Source organism: Mobula hypostoma, chromosome 7 (assembly GCF_963921235.1).
Source record: "Mobula hypostoma chromosome 7, sMobHyp1.1, whole genome shotgun sequence".
Classification (NCBI taxonomy): Eukaryota; Metazoa; Chordata; class Chondrichthyes; order Myliobatiformes; family Myliobatidae; genus Mobula; species Mobula hypostoma.
The window spans coordinates 94,748,647-94,764,876 of record NC_086103.1 but is presented as its reverse complement, the minus strand read 5'-3'; the positions used below and the strand labels follow the sequence as shown (position 1 = coordinate 94,764,876).

General features: G+C 42.7%; 1 protein-coding gene across 2 annotated transcripts in view; it reads left to right on the top strand.

The window, feature by feature from the left end:
* The window catches only part of si:ch1073-15f19.2 (T-cell surface protein tactile), a 74,648-nt gene that overhangs the window by 40,075 nt on the left and 18,343 nt on the right, over positions 1–16,230 (top strand). For both annotated transcript variants that reach the window (XM_063052801.1, XM_063052802.1), the window contains exon 4: positions 2,557–2,931. In XM_063052801.1, the coding sequence (XP_062908871.1) occupies positions 2,557–2,931 (375 nt within the window). The remainder of the gene's footprint in view (positions 1–2,556; positions 2,932–16,230) is intronic.

Genomic DNA, 16,230 nt, shown 5'->3' with positions numbered 1-16,230 from the left:
TTTGTCTTATGGTCTTATGATAGATTGGGCCATATGCACTACCTGTTGTAGGATTTTCTGATCAATGATCATACCAGACCTTGATGCAACCAGTGAATATACTCTCCACCATAGCCTATCAAAGTTTGTCAAAGTTTTAGATGTCGTGCTGAATTTTTACTAACTTCTAAGGAACTAGAGGCGCTGTTGTGTTTTCTTCAAAATTGCACTTAGTTCTTGGCCTACAACAGATACACTGAAATGATAACACTGAGGAATTTCAAGTTGCTAATCCTCTGCACTTTTGATCCCCTGATGAGTACTGCCTCACAAACCTACTGGTTTTCTCCTCCTGAAGTCAAAAATCAGCTCCTTGGTCTTGTTGACATTGAATAAGAGTTTGTTTTATGACAGCATTCAGCCAGATTTTCAATCTCCCTCCTATATGCTGATATGTCACCACCTTTGATTTGGCCAGTGACAGTGGTGTCGTCAGCAAACTGAAATATGGTATTGGAGCTGTGCTGAATTTCATGGTCATAAGTATAAAGTGAGTAGAGCAGGGGGCTAAGCACACAGCCTGATGGTGCACCTGTGCTGATGGAGATTGCACAGGAGATGCTGTTGCCAATACAAACTGAAATGAAGAAATCTAGGATCCATATGTACAAGGCAGTACTGAGGCCAAGATTATGGAGCTTACTAAATAGTTTTGAGGGGATGATGGTATTGAACACTGAGCTGTAGTTGATAAAGATCTTCCTGATGTATATATCTTTACTGTTCAGATGTTCTAGGGTTGAGTAAAGAGCCAATGAGATAGCATCTGCTGTGGACCTATTGTATTGGTAAGCAAACTGGAGCAGGTTTATGTCGCTTCTCAGGCAGGGGTTGATATATTTAATCACCAACCTCTGGAAGCACTTCAACACTGTGGATGTAAGTGCAACTGGACAATAGTTACTGAGGCAGCTTTCCACATTTTTATTAGGCACTGGTATAATTGAAGCCTGCTTGATGCAGGTGGGTACCTTAGACTGTCAAATTAAGTGATTAAGGCTTTCACTGAACATTCCAGCCAGTTAATCAGCACCGATCTTTAGTACTCCGCCAGGTACTGCATCTGGACTGGATGTTTTCTGTGGGTTCACCCTCCTGAAGGATGTGATTTCAGTCTCTGAGGATGATGTGACAGCAAAGTCATTGGGGGCTGTGGAAGTTTGGGAAAGTACCTCCATGTTTTGACAGTCAAAGCAAGCATAGAAGGCATTGAGCTCACCTGGGAACAAAGCCTTGTTATCACCTATGTTGCTTGGTTTCACTTTGTAAGAGGTGATAGCATTCAAGCCCTGCTACAACTGTTGGATTCCTCAGTAATTCAAGTTTGGTTTTGAATTGCCACTCTGCATGTGAGATGGCTTTTTGGAGATCTTACTTGTTCCTCTTGTATCTTACCTGATCTGGCCCTTAGCAGGTTACAGGTCTCATGGTTCATCCAGCGCTTCTAGTTGGGGAAGACTTGGAATAATTTTGTGGGGACACACTTGTCTGCAACTGCTTTTATAAAGTCCATGGCAACTGTGATTCTTTAGGTGATCAGAGGTGGAGGAGGTCAGAAACTTTAAATAGCACTAGGTTCAGGAGCAGTCAATATCCTACAACCATCAGGCTCCTGAACCTTTACTCACCTCAGTGCTGAACCAACTCCACAATTTATATATTGACTTTCAAGGACTCTACAACTCATGTTCTCGGTATTATTACTTACATGTAGTAGTTGTTTGTCAGACTTTATTTATACATAGTTTTTCATACATTATATTGTATCTCTTTATTTTCTTGTAAATGAATGCAAGAAATTAATCTCAAGGTGGTACATGGTGACGTGTACTTTGATGATAAATTTACTTTGAACAATTAATGCTTTATACCCCAACATGCCACTCTGCATCACTCCCAGCCTCAGTGCAAGATGTTAGAAAACCGATATCCTGTTGACCGATCTTTCATTGAATCACACACAGATTATTGAAAAGGATAGAATGGCGACATTACTTTGCAGCTCCAATAATCTGGACTTGATCCTGACCTCCTTTGTTGTCTATCTGGAAACTCCATGTCCTCAATGTGTGTATTTTTTCCCAGGTGCTCCAGGTTTCTCCCATATCCCAAAGATTAATTAGCCACAGTAATGGAGATAATTGTGAAAGAAAATCAAAAGGGAGGGGATGAGCAAGTAACAAAGAATAAGATTCAGGGCTGAAGGAAAACTGAAAGGGCAGTGGGATTGATGGGATCATGTGCCTGGAGCTGGCATGCATCTGATGAACTGTAGTAAGAAGTTAATTTGCCCATTGAATTGCTTCAGGCTCTAGGCAAGAGCTATTTATTTAGTCTCCTATCCCTCCCTTCTCTATTGGTATGGCTATAGTTTTCTCTTCAAATCCTTATTCAGTATTTCACCTTACTTTTTCCAAACCTCATTAATATATTGTATTTCTTGATTCAATCATTATATATCAATCATTTATTAATATGTTATTTTTTGCTAATGTTAATAATTAATCTCTTTTTTAGACACTGAATCTTATTCAAGCACAGAATTGACTACAAGCCCCAAGTTACCATTTGTTACTGATTCATCAACTACACCAGCAGCTGCTTCTAACACCAGCTCATTCACCAGTGCTGGATTGTCTACTATCTTTCAAGAATCTCAGTCTTCATATACTGTTGTACCGTCCATCAATACTGAAATTTCAAACAGTCCTGGACCATCATTTACCAATGAGCTATCAAACACAGAAGGACAGATGAGCACTCTTCAGCCATTAATTAGTTTGGGGTCATCTACAGGATTTGTGAAAAGTTCAAATGTACCAATTGATGAAACTAGTTTGTATACAACAATGAGCTGGAACAGAACAATTGCCACAGACATCACCAAAGATGGTAAGTATTTCTTTGTCATTTTGTGACTTTTCACTTTGTGACATTTGCTTGACTATACTTAGTCCAATAGTCCAATAGTCAGCTATGGAGGCCAAGACCGTAGGTAGATGTAAAGTGAAAATTGATAGTTTCCTGATTGGTCAGGGCATCAAAGGTTATGGTGAGAAGGCAGGTTGAATGGGATTTGGGATCAGCCATGATGGAATGGTGGAGCAGACGATGGACTGAATGGCCTAATTCTGCTCCTAAGCCCTATGGTTTTATTAAGTGCATTTACTTTGTTGTAAAAGATGCTTCCCTTAGATTTACACTACTTGCCAATAGTTCCAAATTGAATAATTCAAAGACAGCAGAATCACACTGAAGATAGGTATACAGAATCTTAGCCCAGGGTAGAAATATCAAACATCTAAGGACATGGTTTTAAGGTTGGGGGTCAGGTTTAAAGTTGAAGCCAGGGGCAAGTTTTTAAGCGGAGAACGGCAGGTGCTTGCAGTAAGTTTTTGGGGTGAAAGCAGGCTTTTAGATAGACAGAAGAACATGAAGGGAATAGAGAGATACAGATGAAACCCATGAGGACATTTATATAAATTAGCATCAAGATAGGCAGAACAAAGACTTACCCATTGCTGACTGTTCTGAGTTCTGTTTTAGATAATGCAGAAGAAATTTATTCAGCAGAGTTAATAATTTTCTTTGACTTGATTAACAGAAGCATGTGTTAAAATAATTGGTAAAATATTGCCTTTCTAAGTTTTCAACAAATAAATTATTTTTGTTCAACAGACTCACTTCTGTTTCTCAACAACCCTTGGAGCTCATTTTCCTCATATTCATTTCTACAGCTGAAATTTACTGCTTCCTTACATGAGAAGAATAATTTTAAAGTCACGTAACTTTTACTTACCCAAGAAATTACTTACCCAAGTAAAACTCAGTTAACATAACCCACTCTAACGTACTTAGACCATATGACCAGAAGACATAGAAGCAGAATTAGGCCGTTCATCCCATCGAGTCTGCTCTGCCATTCCAGCCTGGCTGATCCTGGATCCCACTCAACCCCATACATCTCCCTTCTCACCATATCCTTTGATGCCCTGACCAATCACGAACTATCAACTTCTGCTTTAAATATACCCAAGGACGTGGCTTCTACCGCAGTCTGTAGCAGATTCACTACTGTCAGGCTAAAAAAATTCCTCCCTACCTCTGTTCCATAAGACCATAAGACCATAAGACCATAAGACAAAGGAGCAGAAGTAGACCATTTGGCCCATCGAGTCTGCTCCGCCATTTTATCATGAGCTGATCCATTTTATCCTATTTCGTCCCACTGCGCCCCCTTCTCACCATAACCTTTGATGCCCTGGCTACTCAGATACCTATCAAACTCTGCCTTAAATACACCCAATGACTTGGCCTCCACTGCTGCCCGTGGCAACAAATCCCATAGATTCACCACTCTCTGACGAAAATTTTTTTTTCGCATTTCTGTTCTGAAAGGGCACCCTTCAATCCTGAAGTCACGCCCTTTCGTACTAGACTCCCCCATCATGGGAAACAACTTTGCCACATCCACTCTGTCCATGCCTTTTAACATTCGAAATGTTTCTATGAGGTCTCTCCTCATTCTTCTAAACTCCAAGGAATACAGTCTAAGAGCGGACAAACATTCCTCATATGTTAACCCTCTCATTCCCGGAATCATTCTAGTGAATCTTCTCTGTACCCTCTCCAACGTCAGCACATCCTTTCTTAAATAAGGAGACCAAAACTGCCCACAGTACTCCAAGTGAGGTCTCACCAGCGCCTTATAGAGCCTCAACATCACATCCCTGCTCCTATACTCTATTCCTCTAGAAATGAATGCCAACATTGCATTCGCCTTCTTCACTACCGACTCAACCTGGAGGTTAACTTTAAGGGAATCTTGTATGAGGACTCCCAAGTTCTAAAAGGTCATCCCTCAATTTTCAGGCTGTGCCCTCCAGTTTTGGTTACATTCACCATAGGAAACATCCTCTCCACATCCACATTATCTAGTCCTTTCAACATTCAATAGGTTTCAATGGGATCCCTCCCATTCTTCTAAATTCCAGTTTAGAATATAATCCTCATATGTTGACCCCTTCATTCCTGGAATCATTCAAGAGCCTCCTCTGGACTCTCTCCAATGACAACACATCCTTTCTGAGATCTGAGATATGGGGCCCAAAACTGTTGACAAAGTGTGGCCTGTCCTATAAAGAGTCAGCATTATCTCCTTGCTTTTATATTCCATTCCTCTTGAAATAAATGCCAACATTGTATTTGCCTACTTTACCATAGACTCAACCTATAAATTAATCTTCTGGGAGTCTTGCATGAGGACACCCAAGTCCCTTTGCACCTCTGATATTTGAACTTTCTCCCCATTTAGATAATAGTCTACACTATCATTCCTTTTACCAAAATGCATGATCATACATTTCCCAACACTGTATTCTATCTGTCAGTTTTTTGCCCATTCTTCCAATTTGTCTAAGTCCTACTGCAATCGCATTGTTTCCTCAGCACTACTAACCCCTCCACCTATCTTTGTATGATCCACAAACCTTGCCACAAAGCCATCAATTCCATTATCTAAATCATTTACAAACAATGTGAAAAATAGCAGTCCCAATACTGACCCCTGAGGAACACCACTAGTCACTGGCAGCCAACCAGAAAAGGCCCCCTTTATTCCTGCTCTCTGCCTCCTACCTGTCAGGCATTCTGCTATTCATGCCAGTATCTTTACTGTAAGACCATAGGACTTTATCTTTTTAAGCAGCCTCGGGTGCCGCACCTTATCAAATGCCTTCTTAAAATCCAAGTAAATGACATTCACTGCCTCTCCTTTGTCTACACTGCTTGTATTTCCTTGAAGGACTGTAACAGATTTGTCAAACAAGACTTTCCTTTATGTTTGTAGAAACCATGCTAACTTTGACTTATTTTATCATTAGTCTTCAAGTACCCTGAAATTTCATCCTCAATAATAGACTCCAACACTTTCCCAATTACTGAGGTTAGGCTAACTAGCCTATAGTTTCCTTTCTTTTACCTTCCTCCCTTCTTAAAGAGTGGAGTGACACTTGAAATCTTCCAGTCCTCCCGGACCATGCCAGAATCAAGTGATCCTTGAAAGATCATGACCAATGCATCTGTTAACTCCTCAGTAACCTCTGTCAGAATTCTGGGATATAATCTGTCTGGCCCAGGTGATTTAACTATCTTAAGAACTTTGAGTTTGCCTAGCACTTTATCCTTTGTAATAGCAATGGCATGCACTCCTGCTCTCTGACACTCATGGACCTCTGGCACACTGCTAGTGTCTTCCACAGTAAAGACTGATGCAAAGTGCTCATTAAGTTCATCTGTCCTTTCTTTGTCCCCCAATACTACCTCACCAGTATCATTTTCCCGTGGTCCGATATCAAATCTCACCTCAATTTTTTTTCTTTATATAACTATTCTTTCTTGAGTATCCTCCTTTATATTATTGGTTAGTCTGCCCTCATAATTCATCTTTTCCATTCCTATAGCTTTTTAGTTGCCTTTTGTTGGATTTTAAAAGTTTCCCAATCATCCAACTTCCCATTCACTTTTGCTACCTTATATGCCCTTTCCTTGGCTTTTATGCAATCCTTAACTTTCCTTGCCGCGGTTGCCTACCCCTGCCTTTTGAGAACTTCTTCCTCTGTGGGACATACCTATCCTGCACCTTGAGAACTATCCTCCGCAACTTCCACCACCTTCAACAGGACCCCACCACTAAGCACATCTTTCCCTCTCCACCCCTCTCCACTTTCCGCAGGGATCGGCCCCTCCGCGACTCCCTGGTCCACATGTCCCTCCCCACGGATCTCCCACCTGGCACTTATCCCTGTAAGCACAAGTGCTACACCTGTCCCTCCACCTCCTCTCTTGCCATCATTCAGGTCCCCAAACAGTCCTTCCAAGTGAGGCAACACTTCACTTGTGAGTCTGTTGGGGTCACCTATTGCATCCGGTGCTCCCGGTGTGGCCTCCTCTATATCGGTGAAACCCGACGCAGATTGGGGGACCGCTTCGTTGAGCACCTCTGCTTCATCCGCCAAAACAGACAGGATCTCCCAGTAGCCACCCACTTCAACTCTGCTTCCCACTCCCATTCCGATATGTCCATGCATGGCCTCCTCTACTGCCATGATGAGGCAAAACTCAGGTTACATAGAACATAAAACATAGAATAGTACAGCACAGTACAGGCCCTTCGGCCCACAATGTTGTGCCGACCCTCAAACCCTGCCTCCCATATAAGCCCCCACCTTAGATTCCTCCATATACCTGTCTAGTAGTCTCTTAAACTTCACTAGTGTATCTGCCTCCACCACTGACACAGGCAGTGCATTCCACACACCAACCACTCTCTGAGTAAAAAACCTTCCTCTAATATCCCCCTTGAACTTCCCACCCCTTACCTTAAAGCCATGTCCTCTTGTATTGAGCAGTGGTGCCCTGGGGAAGAGGCGCTGGCTATCCACTCTATCTATTCCTCTTATTATCTTGTACACCTCTATCATGTCTCCTCTCATCCTCCTTCTCTCCTAAGAGTAAAGCCCTAGCTCCTTTAATCTCTGATCATAATGCATACTTTCTCAACCAGGCAGCATCCTGGTAAATCTCCTCTGTACCCTTTCCAATGCTTCCACATCCTTCCTATAGTGAGGTGACCAGAACTGGACACAGTACTCCAAGTGTGGCCTAACCAGAGTTTTATAGAGCTGCATCATTACATCGCGACTCTTAAACTCTATTCCTCGACTTATGAAAGCTAATAACCCATAAGCTTTCTTAACTACCCTATCCACCTGTGAGGCAACTTTCAGGGATCTGTGGACATGTACCCCGAGATCCCTCTGCTCCTCCACACTACCAAATATCCTGCCATTTACTTTGTACTCTGCCTTGGAGTTTATCCTTCCAAAGTGTACCACCTCACACTTCTCCGGGTTGAACTCTATCTGCCACTTCTCAGCCTACTTCTGCATCCTATCAATGTCTCTCTGCAATCTTTGACAATCCTCTACACTACCCACAACACCACCAACCTTTGTGTCGTCTGCAAACTTGCCAACCCATTCTTCTACCCCCACATCCAGGTCGTTAATAAAAATCACGAAAAGTAGAGGTCCCAGAACAGATCCTTGTGGGACACCACTAGTCACAATCCTCCAATCTGAATGTACTCCCTCCACCACCACCCTCTGCCTTCTGCAGGCAAGCCAATTCTGAATCCACCTGGCCAAACTTCCCTGGATCCCATGCTTCTGTGACTTTCTGAATAAGCCTACCGTGTGGAACCTTGTCAAATGCCTTACTAAAATCACTAGATCACATCCACTGCACTACCCTCATCTATATGCCTGTTCACCTCCTCAAAGAACTCTATCAGGCTTGTTAGACAAGATCTGCCCTTCACAAAGCCATGCTGACTGTCCCTGATCAGACCATGATTCTCTAAATGCCTATAGATCCTATCTCTAAGAATCTTTTCCAACAGCTTTCCCACCACAGATGTAAGGCTCACTGGTCTATAATTACCTGGGCTATCCCTACTACCTTTTTTGAACAAGGGAACAACATTTGCCTCCCTTCAATCCTCCGGTACCATTCCCATGGACAACGAGGACATAAAGATCCTAGCCAGAGGCTCAGCAATCTCTTCTCCCAACTTGTGGAGCAGCTTGGGGAATATTCCGTCAGGCCCTGGGGACTTATCCGTCCTAATGTATTTTAACAACTCCAACACCTCCTCTCCCTTAATATCAACGTGCTCCAGAACATCAACCTCACTCATATTGTCCTCACCATCATCAAGTTCCCTCTCATTGGTGAATACCGAAGAGAGGTATTCATTGAGGACCTCGCTCACTTCCACAGCCTCCAGGCACATCTTCCCACCTTTATCTCTAATCAGTCCTACCTTCACTCCTGTCATCCTTTTTTTCTTCACATAATTGAAGAATGCCTTGGGGTTTTCCTTTACCCTACTCGCCAAGGCCTTCTCATGCCCCCTTCTTGCTCTTCTCAGCCCCTTCTTAAGCTCCTTTCTTGCTTCCCTATATTCCTCAATAGACCCATCTGATCCCTGCTTCCTAAACCTCATGTATGCTGCCTTCTTCCACCTGACTAGATTTTCCACCTCACTTGTCACCCATGGTTCCTTCACCCTACCATTCTTTATCTTCCTCACCGGGACAAATTTATCCCTTACATCCCACAAGAGATCTCTAAACATCGACCACATGTCCATAGTACATTTCCCTGCAAAAATTCCCAATTCACACCCGAAGTTCTAGTCTTGTAGCCTCATAATTTGCCTTTCCCCAATTAAAAATTTTCCTGTCCTCTTTGATTCTATCCTTTTCCATGATAATTATAAAGGCCAGGGAGCGGTGGTCACTGTCCCCCAGATGCTCACCCACTGTGAGATCTGTGACCTGACCCGGTTCATTACCTAGTACTAGATCTAGTATGGCATTCCCCCTGGTCGGCCTGTCCACATACTGTGACAGGAAACCATCCTGGACACACTTAACAAACTCTGCCCCATCTAAACCCTTGGAACTAATCAGGTGCCAATCAATCAATCAATCAATTAATAGGTTGGAGGAGCAACACCTCATATACGGTCTAGGCAGTCTCCAGCCCCTTGGTATGAACTTAGAATGCTCCAACTTCCGGTAATTCCCTCCCCCTCCTTTCCCCTATCCCTATGTCACTCTGCCCCCTCCCCCAGCTGCCTAGCACCTCTCTCATGGTTCCACCTCCTTCTACTACCCATTGTGTTTTCCCCTATTCCTTTCTTCACCTTTCCTGCCTATCACCTCCCTGCCTCCCCTCCCCCACCCCTTTATCTTTCCCCTTACTGGTTTTTCACCTGGAACCTACCAGCCTTCTCCTTCCTACCCTCCCCCCACCTTCTTTATAGGGCCTCTGCCCCTTCCCTCTACAGTCCTGATGAAGGGTTCCGGCCTGAAACATCGACCGATCTTTTCCACGGATGCTGCCCGACCTGCTGAGTTCCTTCAGCGTGTTGTGAGTGAACTCACTTCTCTTTCCTCACACCCTTCAACATCTGGCACACTGATAGTGTCTTCCACAGTGAAGATTGATGCAAGATACTTATTTACTTTATCTGCCATCTCCTTGTCCCCATTATTATTTCTCTGGCCTCATTTTCTAGTGGGCCTACATGCACTCTCATTCTGCTTTTATTTTTTACATGCTTGAAAAAGTTTTTTCTATCCACCTTGATATTGTTTGTTGTCTAAGAACATTTTAAATACTTCTTCTAGAGCCCTGCAAATTCTGCACCAGCCTCCAAGGGAACATCTTGTCAGGCCCTGGGGATTTATCCACCCTTATTTGCCTCAAAACAGCAAACTCTAATCCTCTTTAATCCATATATGATCCATGACCTCGCTGCTGTTTTGCCGTGGTTCTATAAACTCAGTGCCTGTCTCCCAAGTAAATACAGATTCAAAACTCTATTTAAGATCTCCCCCATCTCCTTCAGTGCCATCCATAGATGACCATGCTGACCTTCAAGAGGACCAAACTTGTCCCATGCTATCCTTTTCCTCTTAATATATCTGTAAAACGTCTTGGTATTCTCCTTCACATTGTCTGCTGGAACAACCTAATGCCAGCTTTAAGCCCTCTTCATCTCCTTGTGCAACAGGATCCCTGCCTTCCTTATCGTGAAATCGCAGTCAATGAGGATCGGAAATAACATCTCCTAACTGACAGTCAACACTGGTCACCTCAATGGTGTGTGTGTAGCCCACTGATCTTGCGCTATATCCATGACTGTGTGGCCAGGCACAGCTCAAAGGCATCAACTAAATTTGCGGATGACATAACTAATGTTGACAGAATTTCAGATGGTAATGAGGAGGCGTACAGGAGTGAGATCTGCTGGCTGAGTGGCGTTCCAGCAACAAACTTGCACTCAATGTCAGTAAGACCAAGGATTGTGGACTTCTGAAAGGATACGAAGGGGTCACTGCACAGGACCAGAAAAAGCTTCAGTTTTACAGTATGGAAGTCCAAGTCAATATGTGTAGAAGGTTAAAATCACTTAAAGGGTTTATCTGAAACCAGTTGCCTCCTTTTTCCTAAACACTGCCTTAATTTCCCTTGCAAACCAGTGTTCCCTAGTCTTTACAGCCTTCCTCTTCACTCTAGAAGGACCCCGAATTCTCCCTATCTCACTTTTAAAACCCTCTTATTTTCCAGATTTCAATTCATCTGTAAATAGCCTCCCACAGAGCTCCCCACTGATACCAGCCACTAGCCCTGCTTTATTTCCCAGTGTTGGCGCTTTTCTGCTGGGACCATATGCATATTATTTGAGCAAGCTTGCCTGTGCACACTCAGCAAACTATCTTTTGCACTATGGCAACCCCCGTCAATATTAGGGAAGTTGAAATCGTCCAGAATACAATCTTATTAATCTTACAGTTATCTGTAATCTCCCTACATATTTGCTTCATTAACTCCCAAGGATTATTGGGGTGTATTCTCTTTAAAGTGATCATCCCCTTCTTATTTCTATAAGAATATCTTCCCTAAGTATCACCACACATACTTTGAATCAGATGGGCTTGAACCTTTTAGAACCATCTACCATTAAGGACACTATCAAAGGTCTTAATGAAATCTCTGCAGCCTTCATCAACTGTACTGTTTCATATTTCTCCTGACTAAGAGGGCTCAGAACAGAGGATCAGCTTCAGAATAAGTGGTATGTCATTCATGACCAAGATGAGATGAAATTCTTTCTCTCAGGGACGGATGAATCTTTCGAATTCTCTATTCAAAAGGGACTGTGGTCATTGCAACCATTGAAACCAGAGATTGACAGAATTCTGGACTTTAAGAGAGCAGTAATGGAGCAGCAGGAAGGATTGGCTTTACAAAATTTAATACAACACATCTATCCTTCGAATACCTGGTCAGGCTAAAGACTCAGAATTCTTCCTTCTGTTTAAATCCCTTGGATGAATTAAAATGAATATTACAATTAATAAAATATGAAAAATTATATAGATCCAATGATTAACTCAACATTCCCATTAAAATATATACCCTCATCTGTAAGGGGGGCGTTAACACATTGACAATTCGAACAATGAATAAGATTTACAAACACCACAATGTGATGAGGGAGTCAAATTGCAATCAATTTTTTAGATTATGAAGACACGCAGTCCTCTTTTATTGTCATTTAGTAATGCATGCATTAAGAAATGATACAATATTTCCTTCGGTGTGATATCACAAAACGCAGGACAGACCAAGACTGAAAAAAAACTAACAAAACCACATAATTATAACATATAGTTACAACAGTGCAAGAATACCATAACTTGATGAAGAAGTCCATGAGTACAGTAAAAGTTCAAAGTCTGTCAAATGTCCCACATTTCATGCAGACGGGAGAAGGAAGAAAAACTCTCCCTGCCATACCCGACCACGGTCCGACTCTGAGTCATCCGAAAACGTTGAGCTCTGATCAGCTCCCTGACACCAAGTACTGAGCGTCATCTCTATCCGAGCAATTCGAGCTTCATCTCGGTCACCAACAGCAGGCAAAGCTGGGGATTTTGAGGCCTTCCCTCTGAAAGATTCCTGACCACGCAGTAACGACAGCAGCGAACGAGCGTTTCAGAAATTTTTTCCAGATGTTCCTCTGTGCTTTCACGTCCATCTCCATCAAATCAGAATTGTCCACGGCCCCTATTTAACGGATACCATGTCATTTTTCACCGGAGGGCTGCGCACGCACGGCGCGCTGCTTTCTCTCCTCCTGCCATTTGGCATTTGATTCACAACAAAAAGTGGTATGACACCAGTCACTCTGAGTTTACAACATTACTTCACACCTATGGGCCCCCAATAAGCACGAATCACATAATGTGCATTTTTTCCAAAACAGTAATATCATTTTCACAAATCACAAGGTCTTGACAGAAGTCCAACATGCAACGAAACACAAGACAAGCATTGGAACAGAGCAAAGCAACATTCCAGCAAGAACCTTTAAAAACAAATGTTTTCATTCCCTCTTAGTCAATTTACCCTTATCCGCTCAGACAGGATATCCTTGTTTCACCAGCCAGTATGTAATTCCTTGTCCATCAGCGATAATCTCACCAGTACTGGAGGGGAAGATAGGCATGCCACAAATGCATACCCCCCCCCCCTTGCAGAACTGAATTGACTCTTTATGAAGTGGATTCAGTTGTGCCTTCAAGAACAAAAGAAATAGATTGTCCTGTCATTAACAAAAAGAGAGCACCTTCTTTCAAGGAGCGATTGTTTAAATTTTACAAAGCATGGGGAAGAACAAATAATCATCCAGACAAGGCATGGGCAGGAGTAAGTAAACAAGTTTGCATTTTACTATGCCATTTATTTCTTCTGAAACACTGGCCTGAGGTTAGTAGGGATATGGAACACCATGTTACAGACAGCCCACTCTTGTACCCTACAACCCAAAAAGTGCAAATTATTATCAGATTGAATTTCAAAGGGACCTGGAGGATAACATCCTCATTAGCTTCAACAGTAGGGATTGCCATCCAAGGATCAGAATAATTCTCTACCATATTGAGGAGTTACTGGAATCACTCTGTAAGGGAAGGGGACCAACATAATGTGTCTAATTTAACGCGAAGAGTATCATGAATAAAGCAGGTGAGCTTAGAGCATGGATCAGCACTTGGTGCTATGATGTTGTGGCCATTACAGAGACTTGGATGGTGTAGGGGCAGGAATGGCTACTTCAAGTGCCGGATTTTAGATATTTCAGAAAGGATAGGGCGGGAGGCAAAAGAGGTGGGGGTGTGGCACTGTAGATCAGAGATAGTGTCATGGCTGCAGAAAAGGAGGAAGTCATGGAGGGATTGTCTACGGAGTCTCTGTGGGTGGAAGTTAGGAACAGGAAGGGGTCAATAAATCTACTGGGTGTTTTTTATAAACCACCCAATAGTAACAGGGACATCGAGGAGCAGATAGGGAGACAGATTCTGGGAAGGGGTAATAATAACAGGATTGTTGTGGTGGGAGATTTTAATTTCACAAATATTGATTAGCATGACTCTAGAGCTAGGGGCTTAGATGGGGCGGAGTTTATTAGGTGTGTTCAGGAAGGTTTCTTAACACAATATGTAGATACGCCTATAAGAGGAGAGGCTGTACTTGATCTGGTATTGTCGAAATGAACCTGGTCAGGTGTCAGGTCTCTCAGTAGGAGAGCATTTTGGAGATAGTGATCACAATTCTATCTCCTTTACCATAGCATTGGAGAGGGATAGGAACAGACAAGTTAGGGAAACGTTTAATTGGAGTAAAGGGAACTATGAGGCTATCAGGCAGGAAATTGAAAGCATAAATTGCAAACAGATATTCTCAGGGAAACGTACAAGACAACCTCCAGGGATGAGGTCCAGCACCTGGCCGTGTGGTGTGCCAACAACAACCTGGCCCTTAACACCCAGAAGATCAAGGAGATCATTGTGGACTTCAGGCATGCAGGAGCCAGACTCACATCCCCATCTACATCAACGGAGCTGTAGTGGAGTGTGTATCAAGCTTCAAATTCCTTGGTGTCTACATTTCCGAGGATCTCACCTGGTCCCTGAACTCCTACATCCTGATCAAAAAGGTGCATCAGTGCCTTTATTTCCTACAGAGCATCAAGAAAGCTTATCTCTGTCCCAGGATACTAATGGACTTTTACCGCTGTACCATTGAGAGCATACTCACCAACTGCAGCTCAGTTTGGTATGGCAATTGTCCCGTATCGGACAGCAAAGCACTCCAGTGTGTGGTGAAAATTGTCCAGCGGATTATTGGCACCCAATTGCCCACCATTGAGAACATCTACCATAAACGCTGCCTGGACAGGGTGAAAAGCATTATCAAGAATGTATCTCACTCTAACCATGGACTTTTTACTCTCCTTTCATCCAGTGGGCACTACAGGAGCCTCTGCTCCCGCACTAGCAGGCACAGGAAGAGCTTCTTTCCTGAGGCTGTGACATTGCTGAACCTCCCATCACAGCGCTAAGCACCCATATTGTACTGTCTCAGTACCTTTATAGTTGTGTGCTGTAGCACTTACTTTTTATTCGCAGTTATTTTGTAAATAACACTATTCTTTGCATTTCTGGTCAGATGCTAACGGCATTTCATTGGCTTTGTATCTGTACTTGGCACAATGACAATAAACTTGAATGTAATCTAATCTAATCTAATCTAATCAATGTCTAGGATCATATTTCTGACCTTATTGGATATTATCCTATCGCCCTAGTCGATTGTATTCCCAAAATATGAAGTTGTAGCTGGGCCCTGTACTTTGTTAGGGTTTATTTCCTGTCCCCTTAATTACATGTGATCAAACAAGGTATTAGGCACTTCGGAGACCACCTCTTCAGAGGTTACCCACAATTGCATATCACCTATATAGTGAGATAGTTTAATGCTGGGGATAGGATATACTCATGCAAATCCCGTGCCATTGTTGTTGTGTGAATGAAGTCACCAGAGCAAAGTACTGGTAGGTACACAGCCCCTTTATTTAACAAAAGATGATACAGCAGACACCATATACAGACACTTTCAGTGGAAGGTCTGCCTGTGCCCAGCACTACACACATTTTATGTGTTTAAGATCAAAGAACTATCGGGACGATTCAAACAAAACCATATTTACAATCTTCTCACCATCACACCCAAAACGTGTTAATCACTGCTGCATCCATGCAATGAAATATTGATTAGACTCATGCATATGTAGACAATCAGCTAAGTGCCTGTTTCCTGGTCTGTGAACCCATTGTTCAAAGCTGCAATAAAATCGTCCACAATCCATATTCAGATCTGGTGTCTGAAATCAGTCAATTCAGCACATGCCTTCTCTCAATATCTGGGAGAACCTATTTACTCAGAACATTAGCCAGCAATCCAAAGCCCTCAGAGTTATCCATCCTGGAGACCTGCTATCGCTCATCTTGCTTGGCCTCCTCCATACTTTCCTGGACCCTGCTCGTAGTACCAAAGTGTAATGGGCTGGGTTGATCAGACCCAAACTATTCGATTGTCTAGGAGATGTGGTAATAAGTGTACAAGCACAACAAAGGAATTTAAGCCTAATTTATTATAAGATAGAAAGCAAAATAAACCACACAAAATACTATTTAGTAAATTACAAATATT